Here is an 18669-nt window from a genome sequence, read left to right as displayed (position 1 = left end):
GCGAGGATGTGCCATCGTCGCTCGACGGCAACGTCATCTCCTTTGTCCCCTTCCACGTGCGTGGCCTCGCGACTCCTCGCCATCGATTCCTCCGAGGGCTACTACATTACTACAGGCTTGAGCTGCAGCATCTGAATCCCAATGGGATTTAGCACATCTTAGCCTTCGTCGTGCTGTGCGAGGGGTATCTAGGGATCGAACCCCACTTTGAGCTGTGGAAATACTTCTTCGCCGTCGAGCTGCAGAAGAAGAAGGAGAGGAAGAAGCCAGACCTAGCGGTACCGATGGGATGTGTGAGCATCCATCTTTGAGGCCCCCGATCATCGGAGTACATGTCCATCCCACTATCAAAGTCCAACAAGGGGTGGCATAAGCTCTGGTTCTACCTAAGGAACGACACCGCCGCCCCCCTGCCGATCTTCACTGGCCGATTGATCGAGGTGGCGCCGAATGCGTGGAGGTTCAGGCCCATCGCGAAGGAGTAGAGGAGGCTTGGTGACCTTCTCAAAGCCATCGCGACTATGAAGGGCCGCGGTCTTTGTGGGACCAGCATCGTCGAAGCATACCACATCAGGAGGCTGGCGCCGCTAATGGCGTGTGCACTTCCAATGTACACGATGATGTCGGATTCCATGCCCGAAGGGACAGTGATGGTTGCCGGTGAGGCCCTCAGCATCGGTGAAATGGCACAACGGATCAAGGAGGCGATGGAGAGCCCGGTGGATCCATCGGTGGATCTCGCCTCGGTGTACCTGGTCCCAGGGCATCCCTTGATGCGGCCAGACATGGGTTTTGTCGAACTGGTAAGCCTCCTTCGAGTCTCTTTCCTTGGGCGACCTCCCTCTATTCTCAGATTCTAAGTGCTAGGATTTGCAGCCCAGCCTCTTCACCCGTGATTTCAATCTACCATTGCTAGAGGACGTGGCCAGGAGGGCGGCGAACCGCGCCATGGCTGAGACGGCGAAGGCGAAGAAGGAGCGGAGGAAGGCGAAGAAGGAGCTAGCGAGTGTACAACGTGGAAAGCGCCGGCAAGGCTCAGAGGAGAGCGACGGCGATGAGGAGGAGGAAGAGGAGGAGGACAAGTCTGACCCCAACATCTCATGGGGCGCGCTTGGGCATGAGGATGAGCAGGCCGACGTAGGGCAGGCCAACTTGACCCCAATTCCGCAGCACGCCTCGGTGCAAACCAAAGAGGATGCGCCTTCAAGATCAGTGAGGGAGGACGCATCCCTGAGGTTGGCAGAGCAAGTCTGCCCTGCTCCAACTGACCTTGTCAGGGTGACCCTAGTTGCGCAGCATGCCTCGACGCAAACTGAAGAGGATGCGCCTCCAAGATCGGTGGGGGAGGATGTGTTGCCGAGGTCGGTGGAGCAAGTCCGCCCTGCTCCAACTGACCCCACTGGGTGATCGAAGCGACCAATTGCCGACGTGGTAGAGTCGGAGTCGAGTGACCAGCCCCCCAAACATTCTTAGATAATGGCGTCGAGGTGAGTTAACAACTTCCTCGCCCTTTTGTTGCGTTCCTGAATTTCGTCATATGACGTTGGTGTTTTCCACAGGACTGGCCCCAGCAACTTCCTGATGTTGGCGCTACAAAAGATTCTAGTGCGTCGACCAGTCCCCTAGGAGCCGACTAGCGTGGTGCCGAGGGCGCACCGTGATAGGGCTAAGGCAGACTCGCCGATTGTGCCAGAGGGTGCGCCTGTGGAATCAGCGCCCGCGCCGGTCGACGTGCCCAAAGTGGGGTAGACGGGAGGAGGCATGACTGAGGCATCCCCTGTAGATGCAGTGACGGCTCAGACTTCAGAGCCCGAGCTGCCAGCCTCCTCTGCCATTGGAGGGTCCGCTCCTGAGGGAGCGCCGGTGACGGAGGAGGTACCGTCGACTCCCGTCGGGCTAATGCTGATGGGTTGTGGCAGCAAACCCCTCGGTTGGGGCTAGGCCCTCCTGGTCCCTTGTCTCGCTGGGCGATGATCCGCTCGCGTGGGGAAGAAACTAGCTCCATTGGGCTAGGTGGCTGGACCCAAGCGACTTGGTGTTCACCCTCGATGACCCGACAGAGGTGAAGGACTAGACGAGCGTGCCCTTGGGACTTGAGTCCGTAGTCCACTCTCTAACCAACACGTTGGGGGTGTTGAAGGATGACATCGCCCCAACCGGCTAGGTTTGTCGTGTCTTCACGTTTTCTACTTTTGAGCCCTATGTATATAATTCTAACCTAAGTTTTTCGTAGTCCCTTGTGATGCGCAGCCGAAAGAAGCCCCTATTCCTTCATCGCGAGAGGGAGGTCTAGGGGCTTGCTGCTGAAGTGGCGTGGCTGTAGGAGGAGGTGGCGAACCTCTAGACCAAGGAATGGGAAGCCCGTCAACACGTCGGCGAGGCCAAGGACAAGCTCAAGGCTATGGTTGCCAAGGCCAGGGAAGATGCCATGGAGCTTGGATGACTCCACCTGGCACTCGATCTTGCTCATCAAGAGAGCGTCGATGTTCGGCGTGCGCTTGAAAATGAGCAGAAGTTGAAGGAAGAAGCCAAGGGCCTAGCCGCCACCTTGGCTAGGGATGTTGGCATGCTCCAGAGGGAGAAGATGGTCCTTGAGGAGCAAGTGGAAGGTGAGGCTCTGGTTACCTTTTTGCTTGACGCTTGTAGTCGATTTTCTAACTCTCTTTGATGTTTGGCTTGGGCAGTCCTACAGAGGCAACTCTCCGAGATGTGGGGTCAACTCCAGTCAGAGAGCGACGACCACAAGACCTTGTGTGCTGCCGTCAGGTTGGTCTTCAATGACCTTAGGGTCGCCCTGGCCATGGAGATGAGCTCGCTTGTAGTCTAGGTTACCGAGATCCTAGATCAGGTGCGCACGCTCGCAAGGGAGGCCTTGTACACCGGTGTCCATCGCGCGTTCACCATCGCCCACTCCCACTACATCAACATTGACCTACCGGTGATTAGAGAGGGCTTCGCGCTTGGCTACACTGACGTGCGCTCGCAAGGAAGCGGCTCCCCCGGCACAGGACCTGGCAGAGAAGGTCTTTAAAGAAGTGCTACCCAAGGGTGATTAGTTAGATAGCTGAGTCCAGCGTCGATCTTTTTGTAAAGAATTTTATTATGGCCGGAAACATTGTTTAGCCTTTCTATATATATAAAGTTTGTTGCGATCTGACCCTTATTTTTTGTTAAGGCACTAGAAACTTAAGTTGTGAGTGACTAAGTAATGATCACGCTGGTGAGCAAGCGATGCCATAGCCGTCAGGGCATAGGCTTTTTGCATTCCAACCAGTTTTACTCATCGTTAGTTTTCGACAACTCTTATTTCTAGATCTTGTCATAAAAAATAAGGGTCAGATGGGAAAATGTTTCTGAGTATATGTACTCCTATCAGCCTCTGAGTAAAACCCGACCGTAGGTAGTTGCCGTGGTCGAGTGTTACTGAAGACCGATCATATCAGAAGCGAACCCGATAGGAGGTAACATTTTTGGTTTCTGCAGAAACATTACTTAGTTTGATAAGCATATTGGAAGCTTTGGAACAGGAAGACTAAGGGTAAAAGCGATGTAGCTATTCGATGTTCCAGGCGTTGGCGATGGCTTTGCCATCATCAGTCTTGAGCTTGTAGGTGCCGAGTCAGAGTACTTCTGCGATGATGTACAGTCCTTCCCACGGCGCCGAAAGCTTGTGGCAATTTTTGTTGCTCTAGATGTGGCGAAGGACTAAATCGCCTACGCTGAAGGCACGACCCTATACGCGTCGGCTATGGTACCATCATAGCACCTACTAGTATTTGGCTGAACAGAGCAGGGCAATGTCGCATGCTTCATCAAGCAGGTCCATGGCGTCTTCCAAAGATGCTTCATTTTCCTGCTCATTGTAGGCCTTAACCCTTGGAGCTCCATAGTTGAGGTAGGTTGGGAGGATGGCTTCGGAGCCATAGACCATGAAAAACGCCATGTAGCTAGTTGCCTGGATGCTGGATGACCTTAGGCTCCAAAGTACCAAGGGGAGCTCCATGACCCACCGTCCGCCAGCTTTGTTGAGCCGATTGAAGATCCTGGGCTTGAGGCCTTGGAGGACCATGCCATTTGTGCGCTCAACCTGCCCAATCGTGCGGGGTGTGCTATGGCAGCCTAATCAATGCGAATGTGGTGGTCGTCGTAGAACTGAAGGAATTTCTTCCCCATGAACTATGTACCATTGTTGGTTATGATGGAGTTTGGGACCCCGAATCGTTGGATGATGTCCGTGAAGAACAACACAGCCTACTCGGATTTGATCATGGTGATCGGCTGAGCCTCTATCCACTTCATGAACTTGTCCACGGTGACAAGTAAGTGCGTAAAGCCCTGGGCACCATCTTGAGGGCCCCCACCATGTCGAGCCCCCAGACCACGAATGGCCATGTGATGGGGATCATCTAGAGCGCTTGGGGCGACAGGTGAGTTTGTCGAGCGTTGCACTGGCATCCTTTATAGGTGCGTACAACCTACTCGGCATCGGCCACCACGGTTGGCCAGTAGAAACCTTGCTGGAATGCATTTCCAACCAAGGTTCTAGGTGCGGTGTGATGTCCGCAGACCCCTCCATGGATGTCTTCCAGCAAGTACTTCCCCTGCTCGGTGGGGATGCAATGCTACAGGATTCCGGTGTGGCTATGCTTGTAGAGCTCCCCTTTGATGATGATGAAGGACTTAGCGCGACACACGAGCCATTGGGCCTCTATCTTGTCGGCAGGGAGCACCTCGTGGAGGAGGCAATTGAGATAAGGTGTTCTCCAGTTGGTCGGAGGGTCGGGCTCCACCACTGGGTCTTTGACGAGTTCCATGACCTTGGGGTCAGAGGGAACTAAGGGTCGGTCAGCCCCCGAGCCTAGAACTGGCAGCTTGTTGCCGGTTTGTTCTGGTTCCCCGTATCGGACCGAGGGCTTGTGTAGGTTGCTAGCGAATATGCCGGTGGGGATCGGCTCTTGACTCGATGCCATCTTTGCTAACGTGTCGACTGCTTCGTTGAGCTGCCTCACGATATGGTTGAGCTCGAGGCCGTCGAACTTGTCCTCCAACTATTTGACCTTGTGATAATACGCAGCCATCTTGGCGTTGTGGTAGCTAGACTCCTTCATGACCTAGTCAATGACCAGTTGTGAGTCATCTCGGACGTCAAGGCATCGGATGCCCAACTCAATGGCGATATGCAAGCCATTGACGAGTGCCTTGTACTCAGCCGCATTATTTGAAACTAGGAAGTGGATGTGAATTGCGTACCTCATGCGCACCACGAGGGGGAAACAAAAACTAGCCTAACCCTGGTGCCCTTCTTCATCAGTGATCCATTGAAGTACATCGTCCAATACTCGTGATCGACGGTTGCCGATGGCGTCTAGATCTCGGTCCATTCGGCCACAAAGTTAGCCAGTACCTGAGACTTGATGGCTGTTCGTGGGGCGTACATGACGCCCTGATCCATCAGCTCGAGCGCCCATTTTGCCAAGGGGGAAGGATGACACGACGATCACCTGGTGTGAGTCAAAGTAGTGGCGCAGCTTCCTCTTGGTGATCAGGATGGTGTATAGGGGCTTTTGGATCTAGGGGTAGCATGTCTTGGAGTCGGACAAGACTTGACTAATGAAGTACACGGGGCGCTAAACCTTGAGGGTGTGTCCCTCTTCTCCCCGCTCTACAACCAAGGCGACACTGACCACCAGAGTCGTAGCTATGACGTAGAGTAGGAGTGGCTCTCCCATAGTCGGTGGGACCAGAATTAGGGCCTTCATCAGGAGCACTTTGAGCTTGTCAAGTGCCTCCTAAGCCTCAGGCATCCACGTGAATCAGTCAGCTTTCTTTAGGATCTGATAAAGGGGGAGCCCCCATTTGCCGAGGCACAAAATGAAGCGACTAAGCGTTGCGAGGCACCTGGTAACATTCTGAACTCCCTTTAGGTTTGGAATCAGGCCCATCTTCATGATGGATGAGATTTTTACCAGGTTGGCTTCGATGCCATGCTCAAAGACGATGAATTTGAGCAGCATGCCCCTTGGGACCCCAAAGACACATTTCTTGAGGTTGAGCTTGAAGCCATTCTCTCGAAGCTTCCTGAAGGTCTACTCTAGGTCAGCCACAAGCTGGTCGGTCTATTTGGACTTGACTACGATGTCGTCCACGTAAGCCTCAATGGTCCACCCGATGAGGTCTCCAAAGCATTTGGTCATGCAACGCTGGTACATAGTCCCATCGTTCTTGAGTCCGAACGACATCGTAACATAGCAGAACACACCCAAACAGGGTGATGAAAGAGGTCGCGAGCTGGTTGGACTCTTTCATCGTGATCTGATGGTACCCAGAGTACGCATCAAGGAAACATAGGGTTTCACACCCTGAGGTTGAGTCAACTACCTGATCTGTATGTGGCAAAGGAAACGAATCCTTTGGGCACACCTTATTAAGGCTCATGTAGTCAACACACATTCTCCATTTCCCACTTTTCTTTTCTACCAGAACAGGATTGTACAACCACTCTGAGTGGTATACTTTCTTGATGAAACCGGCCGCCAAGAGCTTATCGATTTCCTCGCCAATGAGCCTACGCTTCTCCTCATTAAAGCGGCGCATGTGTTGTTTGACTGGGCTAGAACTCGGCTTGATCTTCAAGGCATGCTTGGTGACTTCCCTCGGAATTCCCAACATATCTGAGGGTTTCTACACAAAGATGTCTCTATTGGCATAGAGGAAGTCGACGTGCGCACATTTCTACTTGAGGGAGAGGGCGGTGCCGATACGCACCATCTTGTCGACGGAGTTGTCGAGGTCGACGAGGACCTCCTTGACATTCTCCATAGGCTCAAAGGATCTGGCCGCCCACTCCGCATCGGGTGCTCCTTTAGCGATGTCCTTCCTGATTGCTGTGAGCTCCTCAAAAGCGAGGGTTGCCGAAGCGAGCTCACAGCTCTCGACCTTGCACTTGTAGGCCCTTTGGAAAGAAGTGCCGATGGTGATGACCCCACGCGGGCCTAGCATCTTGAGCTTGGGGTAGGTGTAGTTGGGGACAAGAACTTCACGTAACATGGCCGCCCAAAATGGCGTGGTAGGACGGGGGGAACCCAACTACCTCGAAGGTGAGGGTCTCTGTCCTATAGTTGGATGGATTCCTAAAGGTGATGGGCAGGTCAATCTACCCAATCAGTATGGCTTGCTTTCTTAGCATGATGCCATGGAAAGGCGCCTTGGTCGGTCGGATGCATGATCGGTCGATGCCCATGGCATCAATTATCTCTGCGTACATGATGTTGAGGCCGCTGCCCCCATCCATCAGTACCTTGGTGAGCTGCTTTGTGCCGATGACAGGGTTGACCACGAGCGAGTACCTGCCTGGATGTGTGACACTATCCAGGTGGTCAGATTGGTCGAAGGTTATGGGAGACCCTGGCCATTTGAGGAAAGTGGGCATGGTGGGCTTGGCTTCATAGACCTCTCGGTGCGCGAGCTTTTGTCGGCGCTTGGAGCCGTATGCCTCCGGCCCACCGAAGATCATGAGGCAGTGGTCTGATAATGGAAAGCCACCATCCTTCTCTCCAGCGTCGTTGGCTTCTGCCTTGGGCTTCTTCTTCTTCTGCTCCCACTTCTTGGAGCCGCCGGTGAAGAAATGATTCATGAGGGAGCAGTCTTTGTACATCTATTTGACGGGGAAGGCGTGGTTTGGGCATGGCCCCTTGAGCAGCTTGTTGAAGTGATCGGGGGTGCCCTCGGCTAGCGCTCGACTGGCTTTTCGCTCGGCGGTGGCCACGAGTGAGCCCTTGCGCCATTTTTGGTTCTTCTTCTTATTCGAACGGTTGGAGGGGCCTTCATCGGCGTCCTCATCCCACTTCGCCTTGCCTCTGGAGCGATCAAAAATTGCTCTAACCGCCTCCTCACTGGAAGCGTGTCTAGTCATGATGTCGAGGAGTTCCTTGGTAGTCCATGGGCCCTTAGGTCCCAACTTATGGACCAGGGACTTGTAGGTGGTCCCTAATAGGAAGGCTCCGATGATGCCAGCATCGACGACATTGGGGAGCTCGTTGCACTGCCGAGAGAAGCATCGGATGTACTTGGGGTTCCTAGGGTGTGTGTAAGTGCCTTGGAAGTTCCCCACAAAGATTTGTTTCAGGTCCGCCCAACTTTGAACGTAGTTGGGCGGAAGGTGCTCCAACCATGTTCACGCCGACTCAGCCAGGAATAGGGGGAGATTGTAGATGATGAAGTCATCGCTGACCGCACCGCCACTACAGCAGGTGAGCTAGTAGTCCTCGAGCCACAAGCCGGGGTTTGTTTCCCCTGAGTATTTTGGGACGTTAGTCGGTGGGCGGTATTGGGGTGGGAGCAACGCCTTGAGGATATGCCAACTAAAAGCCTAGGGTCCCGTTGGTTCGAGGCTATGACTTTAGTCCTCCTCTCGGTCGTAGCGTCCGCCCCATCGAGGGTGGTAGCTGTGGCTGGCCCCCTCCCGCCGTGCGACTGAGACGCTCATGCACCGGAACCGTGATGTGTGGCCTGCCGTCGTGCGACGCATGGTGGATTGATGCGTCCTTCTCGGGTCGCACTAAGGGCCTGCGCTGGCTGGCATCGAGCTCCAGTCATTGAGACAGCGAGCTCACGGCCTGCTGCGTAGCTGCACACTCGAGCAGCGTGCGAATCTCTTGGTGGGCCCGTCGATCCTCGGGCGTCGTTGGCCCCTGAAGCCCCTGAGCAATGCTGCTGTAGCAGCGATGTTCTGGCTTGCCTGAGCGAAGTGTGGGAGCGCTTGATCATCCTCGATGATCCTCCGGTTCAAGTCACGGGTCATGGCACGTGCGCGCCCCCTGTCTCCGTGGCGCTCGATCTTGTGATCAAGCTCCACGCGTTCCTGCTCGAGCTGGAGTCATGCTTTCTCGAGCTCTAGGGCTAGGCCTTCAGCTGCTCCACCCATAGGTGGGGTGGGGCTCCTGCATCCCTCTCGACCTCATTGTCGATGTCAATCATCGGTGTAGCCTCCTCCTCATGGATGCTTTCGACGTGTCCCTCGGGGGTACCCATCATGAAGCATTCACGAGAGGGGTGATGGCTTCCCTTGCTGGAGTCAGAGCTAGAGGGCGACTCTGGCTCCTCCGCGAGGAGGTCGTGGAAAGACTCCATGACGTGTTCGATCACCCCCATGAACTCGTTGTTCACGGGGGATGGAATCATGTGTTGAGCCACAAGGTGGCCAAAGGTTCCTACGGCGTTGCGGAGACTGAACGGGAGCACTGTCAGGGCGCTTCGGATGAGGTATTCCGGGGAGAGCGGCTCTCCTCCAGTAAGCTACGTCATGACATTGGTGAACGAGAAGGTGAGGTGGTGCAGGCCCTCCCGAGATGGTTGGGGTCCTAGGAAGACGCTGAGCTGACGCTCCAACCTCACTACTGGAAATGGGATCTTTGTCGAGTGTCAAAAATCAGGCACTCGGCAAAGAATTGCACTAGGCAAAGAGTTCTTTGCCGAGTGCCGGGCACTCGGCAAAAAAAGGCTCTCGGCAAAGGACTTCTTTGCCGAGTGCCAGACTCTCAGCAAAAGCGCGGCACTTGGCATAGGCTGCCCCGCGTAACGTTGTTCGGCCACGTTCTTCTTTGCCGAGTGCCTGCTGTTAGGCACTCGGCAAAGAAGGTTTTTTTTTAAAAAAAATTTTTTGCCGAGTGTCCTAGATCTGACACTCGGCAAAGAAGGTTTTTTTTTAAATTTCTTTGTCGAGTGTCCCAGATCTGGCACTCGGCAAAGAAGGTTTTTTTTAAAAAAAATTCTTTGCCGAGTGTCCCAGATCTGGTACTCGGCAAAGATTTTTTTTTGGAAAATACTTTGTCGAGTGCCCTTGTGAAGGCACTCGGCAAAGAGGAAATTTTTTAAAAAAATTCAAAACCCTCTTTGCCGAGTGCCTTATTCTTGACACTCGGCAAAAACCCCCTTTGCCGAGTGCCATGCCCCGGCACTCGGTAAAGTTTTTTTTTTATTTTTGGCCTCCAATTTTTTTGTGCAGCCCTTTTAAGGTACCAGAAACTCCTCGTTAGAATTTGGGAATTTTTTGTGGCTTTTTTATATATTTAGTTACTTTATTTCATTTACTTGATTTTTTTTGTAAAATATAAATTTGAACAGCACGTGGTACGAATAATGGAATTTAATGATTCAAAAAATGATAGTCATATTACTGAGTGTAGTGTGAGGCCGTATCCAGGAACGGACCCAAAATTTCAGACATCTTGTTCACGAAACATGACCGCGAACTTGCGTGCGAAGTGTTTTTAAATTCTATAAAAAGAAAATGAAGTCCGAAAATCATGAAACTTGTTGAGATATCATGATATCGTATGTGGAAGTTATGATAAAAATTTCAGAAGATTTCGTGCACGTTGTCATGTACGATGCTTTCAAACCGAAGATCTCCGAAGAAGTTTCATGATTTCGTGAAGAGGCCGACCAGGTGGTAAGCATCGTACGTGACAAACTTGCGCGAAACCTCCTCAATTTTTTATCACAGCCTCCACATATGATATCATGACATCTCGACAAGTTTCAAGATTTTCGGTCTTCGTTTGCTTTTTATATAATTTAAAAACAACTCGACCGCAAGTTCGTGGTCATGTTTCGTGAACAAGATGTTCGAAATTGGTGGTATGTTCCTGGATACGGCCTCACATTATACTAAATAATATGAATATCATTTTTCCATTCATTTTTTTCATTATTCGAATGACTAGCGGTTATAATTTGAATTATCCAAGAAAATTCAATTAAATGAAATAAATTAAAGAAATATAGAAAAAGTCTGAGAAATGTGCCACATTGGAACATAGAGTACCAGGTATTGTATGAGGACTACAGAAAAAGGTTGGGGGCAGGAAGAAAAAAAATAAAAATGGTTTGCCGAGTGTCTGCGTTTGACGCACGGCAAAGGAGCCTCTTTGCCGAGTGTCAGGACGGCTGGCACTCGGCAAAGAATTTTAATTTTTTTTTAGAAAACCTCTCTTTGCCGAGTGTCAGCCGTCCTGACACTCAGCAAAGAATTAAAAAAATTAAAAAATACTTTGTCGAGTGCCAGATCAGAGGCACTCGACAAAGAATTTAAAAAAATTAAAAAAAATACTTTGTCGAGTGCCTGATCGGGAGCCCTCGGCAAAGAAATTTTTGTGCTATCTTGCGGGGAAACAACCCTTTGGGCCATTTCTCCCCCGCCACTACTGTCCTGACCGTGAAAGTAGGGATGAAAACGGATCGGATACGAACGGATATCACTCATATTATATTTGTTTTCATATTTTTGTTCGGATTCGGATTCGGATACGGATAGCATTCGGATACATATACGAATACGGATTGACTCGGTTACGGATACGAATAATGAGTATCGAATACGATATGAATCGGATTCAGAGAATGTCGGATACAAATATCTATTCGGATATTGAGTAAAAGCAGCATATATATAGTTCATTTTTTCATTTGAGAAAGTTTGAACAAAATGTAGTTCAAATTTCACAAGTGTGTGACATGGTTTCAGAGAGTCTATATGAGATTCAAGAATTTGTGACTAGTGTTTGATAAAACTTTCTCAAATGGGAAAATGAGCTATGTAACAATTGTAGATCTTGCTAAGATGATCAAACTTGGTATTCAGAGTTTTTTCATCTGAGGTCATTTAGTGTCTCATTTGAGCAAGTTTGACCAAGTCAAATTTGGTCAAATGAAAAAACAACACTTTGACTCTAGTATTATGAACTCTGAATGACTTTAAATTGAAACGTTTTGAATACCAAGTTTGTTCAACTCATCAAGATCTACAATTGTTGTTTTGGTCAACTTTCCATTTGAGATAGTTTGGACGGTTCAAATTTATGATTTTAAAATTTCGACGCCTACAAACTAGTTTTCGGAACCCTAGATTATCTCAAATTGAAAAGTTTTGAATACCAAGTTTGTTCAGATCATCAAGATCTACAATCCTTATATAGGCCATTTTTTCATTTGAGAAAGTTTGAATAAAATGTAGTTCAAATTTCACAAGTGTGTGACATAGTTTTAGAAAGTCCATATGAGATTGAAGAATTTGTGACTAGTGTTTGATAAAACTTTCTCAAATGATAAAATTAGCTATGTAACAATTGTAGATCTTGCTGAGATGATCAAACTTGGTATTCAGAGTTTTTTCATCTGAGGTCATTTAGTGTCTCATTTGAGCAAGTTTGACCAAGTCAAATTTGGTCAAATGAAAAAACAACACTTTGACTCTAGTATTATGAACTCTAAATGACTTCAAATTGAAACGTTTTGAATACCAAGTTTGTTCAACTCATCAAGATCTACAATTGTTGTTTTGGTCAACTTTCCATTTGAGGTAGTTTGGACGGTTCAAATTTGTGATTTTTAAATTTTGACGCCTACAAACTAGTTTTCAAAACCCTAGATTGTCTCAAATTGAAAAGTTTTGAATACCAAGTTTGTTAAGCTCATCAAGATCTACAATCCTTATATAGACCATTTTTTCATTTGAGAAAGTTTGAATAAAATGTAGTTCAAATTTCATAAGTGTGTGACATGGTTTCAGAAAGTCTATATGAGATTCAAGAATTTGTGACTGGTGTTTGATAAAACTTTCTCAAATGGGAAAATGAGCTATGTAAAAATTATAGATCTTGCTGAGATGATCAAACTTGGTATTCAGAGTTTTTTCATCTGAGGTCATTTAGTGTCTCATTTGAGCAAGTTTGACCAAGTCAAATTTGGTCAAATAAAAAAACAACACTTTGACTCTAGTATTATGAACTCTAAATGACTTCAAATTAAAAAGTTTTGAATATAAAGTTTGTTAAACTCATCAAGATCTACAATTGTTGTTTTAGTCAACTTTCCATTTGAGATAGTTTGGATGGTTCAAATTTGTGATTTTTAAATTTTAACGCCTACAAACTAGTTTTCAGAACCCTAGATTGTCTCAAATTGAAAAGTTTTGAATACCAAGTTTGTTCAGCTCATCAAGATATACAATCCTTATATAGGCCATTTTTTTATTTGAGAAAGTTTGAATAAAATATAGTTCAAATTTCACAAGTGTGTGATATAGTTTTAGAAAGTCTATGAAATTCAAGAATTTGTGACTAGTGTTTGATAAAACTTTCTCAAATGACAAAATGAGCTATGTAACAATTGTAGATCTTGCTGAGATGATCAAACTTGGTATTCAGAGTTTTTTCATCTGAGGTCATTTAGTGTCTCATTTGAGCAAGTTTGACCAAGTCAAATTTGGTCAAATAAAAAAACAACACTTTGACTCTAGTATTATGAACTCTAAATGACTTCAAATTGGAAAGTTTTGAATACCATGTTTGTTCAACTCATCAAGATCTACAATTGTTGTTTTGGTCAACTTTCCATTTGAGATAGTTTGGATGGTTCAAATTTATGATTTTTAAATTTTGACGCCTACAAACTAGTTTTTGGAACCCTAGATTGTCTCAAATTGAAAAGTTTTGAATACCAAGTTTGTTTAGCTCATCAAGATCTACAATCCTTATATAGGCCATTTTTTCATTTGAGAAAATTTGAACAAAATGGAATTCAAATTTCACAAGTGTGTGACATGGTTTTAGAAAGTCTATATGAGATTCAAGAATTTGTGACTAGTGTTTGATAAGACTTTCTCAAATGACAAAATGAGCTATGTAACAATTGTATATCTTGCTGAGATGATCAAACTTGGTATTCAGAGTTTTTTCATCTGAGGTCATTTAGTGTCTCATTTGAGCAAGTTTGACCAAGTCAAATTTGGTCAAATAAAAAAACAACACTTTGACTCTAGTATTATGAACTCTAAATGACTTCAAATTGAAAAGTTTTAAATACCAAGTTTGTTCAACTTCTCAAGATATACAATTGTTGTTTTGGTCAACTTTCCATTTGAGATAGTTTGAACGGTTCAAATTTATGATTTTTAAATTTCGACGCCTACAAACTAGTTTTCGGAACCCTAGATTGTCTCAAATTGAAAATTTTTGAATAACAAGTTTGTTCAGCTCATCAAGATTTACAATCCTTATATAGGCCATTTTTTCATTTGAGAAAGTTTGAAAAATATCCGGATAATATCCGTTTTAATAATCCGGATATATCCGATAATTATCCGGATTATCCGATATCCGCCGGATATCGATGATATTACATCCGTATTTGATATCCGCCTAAGATATCCGTTTTATTATCCGTATCCGAAAAAAATTACGGATATCCGAGTAACTATCCAGATAAATGTTCATATTTGTTCGGTCGAACGGACGGTCGAATAAATATCCGTACCGTTTTCATCCATACGTGAAAGACACGCGCACACAGCTCCAGGTCGGGCACGACGCCGCCGTGCCGCGCCGCCGCCGCCCATCGCCGCCACAGCAGCAGCAGCAGCCGTGGCTTCCCCCGCGGCGGCGTCAGGCATTGCCACCACAGCTGCCGCGCCTTCCCCCGCGGCGGCCCCGCGCGGGGCGCCGAGCCGGGCTGAGCGCTCCGTCAACCTCAAGCTCGGCGTGCTCGGCGAGTTCGGCGCCGCGGATGGGACGAAGGAGCCTGCGGCGGCAGCGGCGCCGTCCGCGAGCCCGATGAAGCGCCCGCGCTCGGGTCCCGGTGGCGCCGCCGGGGCGCAGTGCCCGTCGTGCGCGGTGGACGGCTGCAAAGCTGACCTCAGCAAGTGCCGCGACTACCACCGCCGCCACAAGGTCTGCGAGGCGCACTCCAAGACGCCCGTCGTCGTCGTCGCCGGCCACGAGATGCTCTTCTGCCAGCAGTGCAGCAGGTATATACGTACAACAATTCCTCAGCCCAAAGCAATCCCATCCCTTGTTCTTTGCTTCAGATTCTCGCCAATTTGTCACCAACAGTCACAGATATGATGAACTTGAGCTTAGCAATTACTAGCATACACCTGCCTGAGCAATTACCAACAGTCACAGATATGATGAACTTGAGCTTAGCAATTACCAACAGTCAGGGGTCTTGCTTCAAGGATGCACAGCTTTACCTTTCCCGGCTCCACTTTTTCAGCCTTTTCATATGAACGTACACTGATCTTTTCCCTGTTTCCCTTTAGCATGTCAACAAGTATTACCAGAATTAACACCGCCTCTTTTTCTACTTGTGCATACCAACTTTCTAACCCATCAGTGAGAATCATTATCCGGCAAAAGCCAGGACGCACTTCATCTTCATGTGCTAGAGGATCATCTTTTCTTGTGGCGCTTCTTCACCTGACCCCTGTATAGCTTTCGTCGTCTTGGGTTACGTTTAAAAGTGAACAATGAATTGGAATTCGAATCCGTCATCAAATTGATGCTTCTGTGCTTTAGTACAAAACAGAGAGGACACATTTTGAATCAAGCACAGAGACCAGAAGCTGGTCTTTCCGATAGAATTCTTTAAGGAGTATAGTCACTTTAATCAGGATCTGTGCATTTTTTGCTTTGAGAAGAACTCCTCTCAAATCATTAAGCCCCATCTTTGACGTTTTTGCATATGTACTTCTTTTGAAAACCTTTCCTTGCTGAACAAATAATGAGATCCGTATGATTCTTGCATTTTTGTCATGTATTCTTTCGCGCAACAGTATTTATGTAACCAGTCAGTGTGTCTAGCTAGCATTATCCCTAGATTGATCACTGCCGCTACTATTTGCTTGTGCAAAGTTATTTGGGAAGGCAACCCTATTTTTTTTTACTTTGTTGCAGTTTGACGCCTGAATTCTCTTCGGTATAAACTGTTTGAACATAGCAGTGCCAACCAAAGCATGGTGAAGTAGATGTATCTTTGTCGTTTTCATCAGTTCATCGTTAAAGTAAGTGTCATGTTTTTTCGCTCATCTTTTTATTATATTGTAAGCAGTTAGGCTGTCAAGGGAACTGTGTTGGGACTGGCTTATAACAAACAATAATCTGGCCAAGGGTACAAAGAACATCAGACACTATGTTTCAGAAATATTCCTTTTAGTTAGCTAAGAATTTTACCATGTCTGTTGCTGCCATGAAGTGTTACTTGCTGTTTTACCTTTCCAAACAATTAAATTATGTTACTTTGGATGAGATATATATGTGATGGATGAGATATATATGTGATATATGTTTGTATGAATTTATTTGTCACAATGGAATGTAAAAAAAAAAAAATTTTCAGCTTTGCCGAGTGCCATGACCATGACACTCAGCAAAGATTTTTTTTTAAAAAAAAATTAAACTTTGCCGAGTGCCAGACAGAGGGCACTAGGCAAAGAATTTTTTTTTTAAAAAAAATTCAAACTTTGCCGAGTGCCGGACAGAAGGCACTCGGCAAAGAATTTTTTTTAAAAAAAAATTCAAACTTTGCTGAGTGCCAGCCATAGAGCACTCGGCAAAGAATTTTTTTTTAAAAAAATCAAACTTTACCGAGTGCCAGCCAGAGGGCACTCGGCAAAGAAATTTTTTTAAAAAATAAAAAATCTTTGCCGAGCGCCGGTCAGGGGCACTTGGCAAAGAATTTTTTTTAAAAAAAATAAAAAATCTTTGCCGAGTGCCTGCAGGGTTGGCACTCGGCAAAGAGACCGTCAACGGGGCCGGCGTCATGACGGTCGCTTTTCTTTGCCGAGTGCCCGACAAAAGACACTCGGCAAAGAGGGCTTTGCCGATCAATTTTTTGCCGTGTGTTCTTTGCCGAGTGCCACACTCAGCAAAGGCTTTGCCGAGTGCAATTTGGCCTTTGTCGAGTGCCTCAGGCACTCGAGGAGTTGGCCGCTCTCGGGGGCGAGAGCCTCTGGCGCACGCAGCCGTAGCTCCTCGAGCGCCTCGGTGATCATGTTGAGGCCGGCGGAGTGGAGAGGTTGAACGACGACGGGCGCCCGCACCAGCTCATCCTCCGCCGTGACGATGAAGTCCAGGTCCCCGAAGTGCACGCGTGCGCCTGGGACCTAGCTGATGCCGTGACTAGCCATTCGAGGCCTGGTGTTGATGTCGAGACACACAAAAGGCACCTACCTGGCGCGCCAACTGTCGGTGTTTTGAGTAAACACCAATGAGTAAATTTCTAATGTAACAGAACCGACCAAATCATAAGAACGTAAGTACAAAAACAATCACCGAAGCGATCAAATTCCTGTACTTAGGCTCCCATAATCCCGGTAGTCCGGAAATCACGAAGGATTTCAACCAACTCTCGACATACAAACCAAGATCGTAATGATTCAACACAACACATCATCCGTTACAACATTTCATAAGTAGCATTCGAATTACATCCATCAGAGTTCAAATAAATATTACAAACCAAGTTTGAGTGTGCGGAAGCAACATAGTTTAGTACAAAATATCATAGTTTTCAAATACATTGCCAAGATCAGAGTCATGTCCCACAAAAACATTATCAGGTACGAGAACTAGTAGAAACCGCGCCCAACGGTCTAGTCTTCATCCCCAGCAGGGAGAAGGCAGTACTTGCAACAACCAAAGTAGAACTGGTCATCTGCAACAGGTGGGAAATAAACCCTGAGTACGAGAAGGTACTCAGCTAGACTTACCCGACAAAAACAGAAATAAAGACACCAAGGATCATGCAAGGCTTTTCAGGTGGGCTAGCTTGACACAGTTGCATAAAAGAGCTTATGATTACAGTAACCAATTTAAACTTAGCATCAAGCTTATCATTATTTATCTGTCTACTAGATTAGCACCTGTACTAGAGCACTCACTTATTAGGAGCAAACAATATTAACCATAGCAGGTATAATAAGGCTGTCATCATCATATCATCATTTCCGAACCATTAAGTTATTTAGTGTGTCTACATTGGAGATAAGCCCGTCAAGTTCTCACTAACCGGGAGAGACGGCGATTCGAATCGAATTACAACTCAGCTGAGGGGGTATTCCTAACCCTCACCCTGGCATACTTTGCAAGAGTAGCCGTAGGTCACCTTTGGTACAACTCAGGAACCAAATTCGCGGGTTCGATCAGCGCCAGCACTCTCAGGGATTACCCTTCTGCCAGGACGACCAGGACTTTTAAATCACCTGCCCTTGGACTCATGCCTATGGCTCCCTTCCGAGGCGCACTTTATACTTATCGACTCCCGGCCTGAGATGAGCTACTCGGCTTCGCGGTCGGTCTTCAGGCCGGCCAACTAAGAGAGAGGCATGCGTTCAACATGAACAGGAAAGGCTCCAAGATTCAGTCCTTAATCGACACAGACGGAGTCACTGCAAACCGGCAAGCCTCCGTCCGGTCTTCATTTCAAATTAAGACCGGTTCTTTTCCACGATAGCAAATATAGCCAACCGTGCCACATGTATCATCCTATATCTCGCAGGTGACAGGAAATCACCCGACTTCTACCGAGTTTAAGCAGGGCTAAGCACTACTCGAGCCTGAGCTATATAGGATTCAGGGTAACAATATCTGGACAAGGAATGGGTAACCAATGCAGCAAGTGTTTGCATCCAACACCTAAACTTAATGCAACAATATATATAATAATAATACTGTAACTGCAGTTCGGAAAATAGGAGGCTTAATATGCTCCGGGGCTTGCCTTTCACAAAGTTGCAAGGACGGTGGTCAGGGCACTCAACAGCGACCTCGTCTGGCACTTCTCCTAAAGGCTGCTCCTCCTGAATCTCCGGTGTCGGCTGCTGCTGCTCGCTCG

The 18669-nt window shown here is 47.4% G+C and overlaps 1 protein-coding gene across 1 annotated transcript; it reads left to right on the top strand.

Moving 5' to 3' along the window:
* Positions 1 to 9256: 9256 nt before the first annotated feature.
* On the top strand, positions 9257 to 15696 carry LOC136543323 (squamosa promoter-binding-like protein 18). Its single transcript, XM_066535803.1, has 3 exons — positions 9257 to 9327; positions 14336 to 14803; positions 15172 to 15696. Exons 1-3 carry the CDS (start codon positions 9257 to 9259, stop codon positions 15221 to 15223), a joined length of 591 nt encoding a protein of 196 aa, XP_066391900.1. The 3' UTR covers positions 15224 to 15696.
* The last annotated feature ends 2973 nt before the right edge of the window (positions 15697 to 18669 follow it).

The sequence above is a fragment of the Miscanthus floridulus genome, chromosome 3 (genome assembly GCF_019320115.1).
Source record: "Miscanthus floridulus cultivar M001 chromosome 3, ASM1932011v1, whole genome shotgun sequence".
Lineage (NCBI taxonomy): Eukaryota > Viridiplantae > Streptophyta > Magnoliopsida > Poales > Poaceae > Miscanthus > Miscanthus floridulus.
Note: the sequence above shows the minus strand (reverse complement) of the source record. Positions and strands in the feature narration are given on the sequence as shown.

Coding starts and splice junctions, on each gene's coding strand:
- LOC136543323 (XM_066535803.1), top strand. CDS start 9,257: ATGAGGTATTCCGGGGAGAGCGGCTCTCCTCCAGTAAGCTACGTCATG. Junction 9,328..14,335: donor TTGGTGAACGAGAAGGTGAG/GTGGTGCAGGCC, acceptor CATACGTGAAAG/ACACGCGCACACAGCTCCAG. Junction 14,804..15,171: donor TTCTGCCAGCAGTGCAGCAG/GTATATACGTAC, acceptor CTAACCCATCAG/TGAGAATCATTATCCGGCAA.